This window comes from Pempheris klunzingeri, chromosome 18 (genome assembly GCF_042242105.1).
Source record: "Pempheris klunzingeri isolate RE-2024b chromosome 18, fPemKlu1.hap1, whole genome shotgun sequence".
Lineage (NCBI taxonomy): Eukaryota > Metazoa > Chordata > Actinopteri > Acropomatiformes > Pempheridae > Pempheris > Pempheris klunzingeri.
The window spans coordinates 22,621,089-22,628,977 of record NC_092029.1 but is presented as its reverse complement, the minus strand read 5'-3'; the positions used below and the strand labels follow the sequence as shown (position 1 = coordinate 22,628,977).

Below are 7,889 nucleotides of genomic sequence, written 5' to 3'. Positions count from 1 at the left end.
TGGATGGATGGATAGATGGATGGATGGATGGATAATCCAGAACCGCTTCAGTCGATCAGTTCTCTGTCAACAAGAGCGTTTCCACACCACCCCTAACCAATCAACCTATTAATAAACTATTAGACTTTTAAAAGGTTGTTTTGTCACATAGGACCAGGAAATCCATGTTCAGGGAACGTTCTCTGAAGCTTCTATAAAACATCTCTCTGGGAATGTTGTCCACAGGTTCTCTTTGTTAATGACCTTTAAAGAATAAGCAGTGGCCTGGTGACCAGCTTGGCTCAAGACTGAGGCTGAAAGGCCCCAGAGTGGTGCACAGATGATCCTGTGATTTCATTGTCAGTGACTGCGGGGTCGTGGGGGCCAGGTGAGGTGGGACTCCTGGTTCTCCAGCCACTGCAGGCCACACAGAGACAGAGCTCAGAGGTGTCTCTGTGCACAGGGTGCAGCCTGCAGCCTGCAGCCGTCCTGTAGGGGCAGCAGAGCGCTAATGTGAATGGTGTGGCAGAGGAAGAAGAGACCAGAGCAGAGCAGCAGCAACAGCAGCAGGGGTACTGACAGTGACACATCGTCCATCTTCTGGTAAGCAGCAGCCATCTGAGAGAGCTTCACAAGGGCCGAGCAGACATCCGCCATCATGGGAGCCGCTCTGGGACTGTGCTCCATGGCGAGCTGGGTGATTATCTGACACACTCACACACACCTCCTCACATTCACTGGGTGCTCCTGCTCGGATTAACGCACACATACTGCCGCTCCCACTGCACCAGCGCTGTCATGACTGCGAAATAGCAGAGAGGCTGCGGAGGCCTGAGCGGCTGTGGCGCAGACCCGCTAGTAAACACACAGCAGCGCTAGCAGCTAGCTAGCTAGCTAGCCGTGTTCCCTTAGTCCATCTGTGGTCCCAGTACAAAGGCTGTTGGTGGTAATGGTTGGTAATGGCTGGTGATGTAGCTGCGGAAGCGACCTTGGCGGTTACATGTCTGCTGCCTTTGTCCGGGAGTCGCTAACGGGGCTGAAACAGACAAAGCCTCGGCTCTGAGGGCTGTCCTGCCGCTAGCCCGACATGATGGCGCAGTCACAGTAACACATACAGGACACCGTCAGACACCGTCAGACTCCATGTAAACACCGTCAGACACCATGTAAACACCGTCAGACTTCATGTAAACACCGTCAGACACCGTCAGACTCCATGTAAACACCGTCAGACTCCATGTAAACACCGTCAGACACCATGTAAACACCGTCAGACTTCATGTAAACACCGTCAGACACCATGTAAACACCGTCAGACTTCATGTAAACACCGTCAGACTTCATGTAAACACCGTCAGACTCCATGTAAACACCGTCAAACACCGTCAGACTCCATGTAAACACCGTCAGACTCCATGTAAACACCGTCAGACTCCATGTAAACACCGTCAAACTCCATGTAAACACCGTCAGACTCCATGTAAACACCGTCAGACTCCATGTAAACACCGTCAGACACGTCAGACTCCATCTAAACACCGTCAGACTCCATGTAAACACCGTCAGACACTGCCAGACTCCATCTAAACACCGTCAGACTCCATGTAAACACTGTCAGACACCATCAGACTCCATCTAAACACCGCCAGACTCCATGTAAACACCGTCAGTCTCCATGTAAACACCGTCAGACTCCATGTAAACACCGTCAGATACCAGTAAACATGGTCAGATGTCAGTGGGGGTGGTGGAGGTGGTGGGGGTAGAGGGTCTTATTGCGACATGTTCAGAGCCAGCATGCAGGCCCAGATGATCAGAAAGAACCTGGATCAGCTTTGTCGCTAAGTATGTGAACACAGACGTGGAATTTGACTCCAGTTTTAAATGGCCTTCAGCATACTTCTACATAGTATCAGGAACAGTTTACAGGAGACAGAAATAGACTCAGAGCTGAAGACGTGGACAGCAAAGCTGAACAAAGACAGGATGGGTAAACATCGACACGCAACTATTAGATACAGAAGAGTAGGTGAAAATAGGTACATACGCTCCTAGACTGACTAGATAGGCTATTCATGTCCCATCTCTTTGTCTGTCTCTCTCTCTGTCTGTCTGTCTACCCAGCAATAAGTGTACTGACTGAGTAGTAACAGTTTGTACTGTTTGTTTATGCAGATCCCGTGCCTGTGCGGCAGCGCCCCCTGCCTGCTGTGTCGGTGCTGCCCCAGTGGAAATAACTCCACTGTGACTCGCCTCATCTATGCCTTCTTCCTGCTGCTGGGAGTTGGTATTGCCTGTATTATGCTGATGCCCGGCATGGAGGGGCAGCTTAAGAAGGTACGCAGACTCCCTCACATTAAACACATGCACCAACCTGTGAGTGAAGGAGTACAGGCCAAAGAACTGTGAGGCCGTTGTGTCACGCTACTTTAATGTGTTCACGTATGATCCGGAGTTCAGCATCTGCCCCTGCTGTATGTCTTTCTCTTTTGTCTCGGGGGGGGGTTGACCCCGGGATCTTTTATGGACACTGAGGACACAATACACGTGTAATTTCATATGTTTGTGAACTGGAACTGGCTCCCCATATAAGAGAAAATACAAAGATCAAGATGACTCGTAGTCAATGTGGATGAAGCACAGCTGCTTTTCAATGATGCAGCTACAGGTGTTATATGTCTGGTTACCAGGTCACCTCAGTGCACTTGTGTGAAGGAGATTCTGGCATACTCAAGGTTATCACGTGGCTGATGAGGACGACTCATAGGGCTGTATTTTGGGTATGAATAGCCTAATGGAGTTCCAGACTTCATATTTCTAAACAGAGTCGGCAACATTTCCATCATCAGTTGCACATTTTTAAAAACTCAATCATGTCTATTTGTCATCTATTTATTTTTGGTGCAGTGTTAGTGCTGTTATTTCCTGCTGCAACGATGACATGTATCCACAGGGTTAGGATTAGGGTTAGGATTAACCGAGACACCACCACAGCGAGAGTGCCTGCTGTCAGTGGACTGTGGTAGGAGTGGTGTGTGAGGTGGTGCAGATAAAGGATACAGTTCTTTATAAGATTTCCTAAAATTAAATTGGTGTGTGTAAGACCCTCTGCTCTGTGCTGCATGCCAGCGTTCTGGTTGTAAATCTGTGATGTTCATCAAAGATTCCAGGTTTCTGTGAAGGAGGGATGGGCTCATCTTTTCCTGGTGTGGAGGGTCATGTCAACTGTGACGTGCTGGTTGGATACAAAGCCGTGTACCGCGTCTGCTTTGGCATGGCCATGTTCTTCCTGCTCTTCTCCATGCTCATGATCAAAGTTAAGAGCAGTCAGGACCCTCGAGCTGCTCTGCACAACGGGTGAGACACCTTCCACTGTGAGCCAAATATCCATCCATCAGCTGCCTAGCACAGTTTCCCTGCAGCTCCTGATGGCGTCTCTCCAAGTGCTCATTATGTCCCAGTCCAACTCACTGTTGGAGGAGCTGCAGTGAGAAGATGTTTGCCATCTGTGTGTGATACATGACTTCATGATAGCCTCTCATCACAATGGTCGTGGTGTTGATGGACTGATGGTTTCAGCCGTCCTGCAGTTCTCACACAGACTGAGCGGGGGACTGCTGGACGTGGCTGTCAGGGAACGTTTGATACTTAATTAATTTGTTTGTCTCTCTTGCAGGTTTTGGTTCTTTAAGTTTGCTGCAGCTGCTGCCATAACTATTGGATCATTTTTCATCTCAGAAGGTCCCTTCACTATAGGTAACTGCTCCCATCCTCTCAGATGAAAAGTAACTGACAGGTGTCTGTGCCTCTGAGACAGTGGATCAGGACTGTGTGTCTGCTCTACTGGATTAGCCTACCTCTAAATGCCCACATGACCATCTTACAGAAAGCAACCACAGAACATACATCTTGTCCAAACCATGGCTCTCCACATTGCTATTTAATTTTTCTAATTCTTAACTGTGTGCTTTTATTTTTCTATCTGTCCCTTTGAGCTGCTGTAACAGCAAAGTTTCCCCACTGAGGGATCAATAAATAAATATCTATCATATCTATCTATTGTCCTGAGTAAAGACACAGAGCCTGGTGTTTGGTGACATGAAATATTTTTATATCTCAAGAATGAGAAGAACTTTAGAAAAGCATCTAGTCCTTCAGGTCTCCTGAATATAGACGTCACATGACCTTTACTGGACAGTGGTGATTTGTCTTTGTGTTTGTGTCCTGACAGACAGCACTAAGCTTTTTACCACAGAACAGGCTCTGATAGATTTGTGTCTTTGTGGTGTTTTTTTGTCGAGTTTGAGGCTGCGGTGATGTCGTAGTAACGGAACCTCTCTGTGTCCACAGTGTGGTTCTATGTGGGCATGGCCGGAGCCTTCTGCTTCATCCTCATCCAGTTGGTTCTACTCATCGACTTTGCCCATTCCTGGAATGAATCCTGGGTGGAGAAGATGGAAGAGGGCAACTCTCGCTGCTGGTATGCAGGTACGGTGTCCGTGTTAGCTCTCAGACACAGGGCATCCTGTGCTCTGGCACACTGCTGGCTCTCATGAAGGCCACACACTGTTTCTAATGAGGTTATGTTGTGTGTTCACAGCTCTGCTCTCCGTCACCACACTCAACTACCTGCTGTCTCTGGTGTCTCTGGTCATGTTCTACATCTACTACACCCACTCTGATGGCTGCACTGAGAACAAGGTCTTCATCAGCATCAACATGCTCCTGTGTCTGGCCGCATCAGTGCTGTCCATCCTGCCTCAGATCCAGGTTCACACCACTCTTTTCCCTACATGTGGAAGCAGGTCACACTGTTTATGGACTGTGTGTACATGACATGAACCCCAGAGCTATTCACGTTTCACTCTGTAAGATGTCAGTGGTGAGATGTGAAGCTGCAGCATGTGTATGTATGTGGTCTAAGATGGTTATGTGCAGTGCTGGAGCAGACTGACAGAACACAGTCAGCTTGAGAGAGAGAGACGGTCACCTAATGTAATCTAAAATATGCTGAAATGCAGACTGCCACGTCCTCCCTGACGTTCAGCACATGTGACTTACCTTCCTGTTGACGGCTGCTGTTGTGTGTGTGCAGGAATCCCAGCCCCGCTCCGGCCTGCTGCAGTCCTCCCTGGTGACCCTGTACACCATGTACCTGACCTGGTCGGCCATGACCAACGAGCCTGGTGAGAGAACATTGGCACTGCGCACGCGTCTTTATGTGTGAGCTTGGATGAGCTCGTCACCAAGGACCCTGGTGTCACTGGTGTCTCCAGTCTCTGTCCTGTGTATATGTAAGGAGCCAATCAGAAACCTGCTCACCTCCACACATGGCCAGGAAATGGTCTTCCTCCAGGAGAGCTCTGGCTGGTTCAGCTTCTCTAACCCTCGACCTGGTCCTCTCACACAGCACATAGGCTCGGGGGCGGCTGTGGCTCAGTGGTAGAGTGGGTCGTCAATCAGGTCGGGGGTTCGATCCCCAGCTCCTATGAAGTGGGCAAGACACTGAACCCCAAGTTGCCCCTGAAGCAGCCTCAGTGTGTGAATGAGTATGAAAGAATAGTCTCCTCCAACTTAGATTCCTCCTGTATGAATGATGTGTGAATGGGTGAATGAGGATGTGATGTAAAACCGCTTTGAGTAGTTTAAATGACTAGAAAGGTGCTATACAGATACAGAGCATTTACCATTTACATCAAAAGCTGCTCATTGAGAGCCCTATAAACACACCGTCTGTTCTGTTCGCTGCTAGAGCGAGCCCGGCTAGCCCTGTGAGAACACGACCCAGGCTGGAATAAAGGAGAATTACCTTTGAGAAGCTTATCAGGAGGGGGGTGGGGCTGTGGTTCAGAGGTTGAGTGGACTATCCCTCAATCGGAGGGTCGGTGTTGGCACCTTCAAACCACGTCTCCATCTGTCATTGTATGAGGTTCACCTGCAGCCCCCTGTAGTTGTGCCTGAACCTGTGTCTGGACTCTCAGTAGAGGGCTGGGGGCTGCCCTGGTGGCCTCAGGCCTCCTGGAGACATCCGCTCCTCCCCCTCCCTCGGGGACATAGGACCATCAGTCTGACTTCTTTCTGTGTCTCCCAGACAGGAAATGTAACCCAAGCCTTCTGGGCATTATTGGGCTAAACAGCACTAGTCCTGCAGGTCAGGACCACGTTGTCCAGTGGTGGGACGCCCAGGGCATCGTGGGACTGATCCTCTTCCTTATGTGTGTCCTGTACTCCAGGTGAGGAAGACCTCTGGTTACTTGTGAGGAAGCTCATGTTCCCTGTGTGTGTGTGTGTGTGTGTGTGTGTGTGTGTGTGTGTGTGTGTATCTGTGTGTGTGTGTGTGTGTGTGTGTGTGTGTGTGTGTGTGTGTGTGTGTGTGTGTGTGTTCTAGAGGTCAGTTAACAACTCATTGTGTCCTCTCCCTCCTTCTGCCTGTGTGTCTGTCAGTATTCGAAACTCGTCCAACGCCCAGGTGAACAAGCTGACTCTGACCAGCGACGAGTCGGCTCTGATCGAGGATGGGCCTCAGACGGACAGCTTCGAGGACAGCGGCGCTCTCAACAGAGCCGTGGACAACGAGAAGGATGGGGTCACCTACTCGTACTCCTTCTTCCACTTCATGCTCTTCCTGGCTTCCCTCTACATCATGATGACCCTCACCAACTGGTACAGGTGGGCCTCGCAGCGAACGCTCCCTCTTCCAGATGGACACGCTGGTCCTCCTACATACATCTGGACTTCAGAGTGGTGTCCACATGAGCTGCTCAGGCCTTTGCCGTGTCTGCCTCTCTGAGCTGCAGTGTGTGTGTCTGTGTGTATGGGTTAATTTGGTCCATCAGCTGATGTGTGTCTCCGTTGTCTCTACAGCCCTGACTCCAACTACGAGGCCATGACCAGCAAGTGGCCATCAGTGTGGGTGAAGATCTCCTCCAGCTGGATCTGCATCGCCCTGTACGTGTGGACACTGGTGGCCCCGCTAGTCCTGGTCAACAGAGACTTTGACTGAGGCCACCGCCGCCATCCCTCGGCTCGCGCTCACCCGTGTTCTGCCTCACCCGTCTTTAGTTCGGTCAGCAGTAGCTATGTAACCCTGCACTGGTTGGCTCCTGGGGGGCCGGGGCAGCTCTGAGCGCAGCCCTGCCTCCTCCGCCATCACATCATTGTGAGTTGTCAGCAGCCTGCTGTAGTGACCCCCCCCCCAACCGCTGTAAATATAGCCAGTGTGTTTGTTTCTGTGGAGACAGAGCTGCATGCATTTCCTTTTAAACTCGATGTCACATTAGCAGTCAGTGTGTCTGAGGGGGGTGAGGCTGTGGTTCGCGCCCCCTGTGGGCAGCAGCAGGTAACTGCAGCATCACACACACACACACACACACACACACACACACACACACACACACACACACACACTGTTCCACGTAATTGTGTGTGAGAGAAGAGCCTCTCTGTGGTGTTCACTAGCCTGTACCATCAACAGCCAGTCCATGTGTGTTCCAGTTATCTGCTGTCCTGTGTTACAGCTCTTCCAGGTGTGTGTGTGTGTGTGTGTGTGTGTGTGTGTGTGTGTGTGTGTGTGTGTGTGTGTGTGTGTGTGTGTGTGTGTGTGTGTGTGTGTGTGTGTGTGTGTGTGTGTGTGTGTGTGTGTGTGTGTGTGTGTGTGCGCGCTCCTCAGCACAAACACAACAAGGCATTCCTGTTTTTGTTGCTTATGATTAGTGAGTATGATTAGTGTAACATGTAAATGGCTTATTTGAGGTGAAGTTGTGTTTAGCTTCAGCATGCTGTTCCTCCCAGACTTCCTGTGGCTGAGATTTTATCCTGACGTGGTTTCTCTTATGACATGTAACAGTATTCTGTCAGTGGTTTAATAAAATGGAGGAAAAACAAGTGTGTGCTGTTTCCTGCTTCCATAG

At 50.1% G+C, this 7,889-nt stretch overlaps 1 protein-coding gene across 1 annotated transcript; it reads left to right on the top strand.

Annotated features, from left to right (window-relative positions):
• The first annotated feature begins 544 nt into the window (after window positions 1–544).
• On the top strand, window positions 545–7,863 carry serinc1 (serine incorporator 1). The gene is made up of 10 exons (XM_070849360.1): window positions 545–676; window positions 2,155–2,316; window positions 3,143–3,336; window positions 3,656–3,735; window positions 4,330–4,467; window positions 4,580–4,749; window positions 5,075–5,165; window positions 6,071–6,212; window positions 6,424–6,648; window positions 6,844–7,863. Exons 1-10 carry the CDS (start codon window positions 638–640, stop codon window positions 6,980–6,982), a joined length of 1,380 nt encoding a protein of 459 aa, XP_070705461.1. The 5' UTR covers window positions 545–637; the 3' UTR covers window positions 6,983–7,863.
• Window positions 7,864–7,889: the final 26 nt, after the last annotated feature.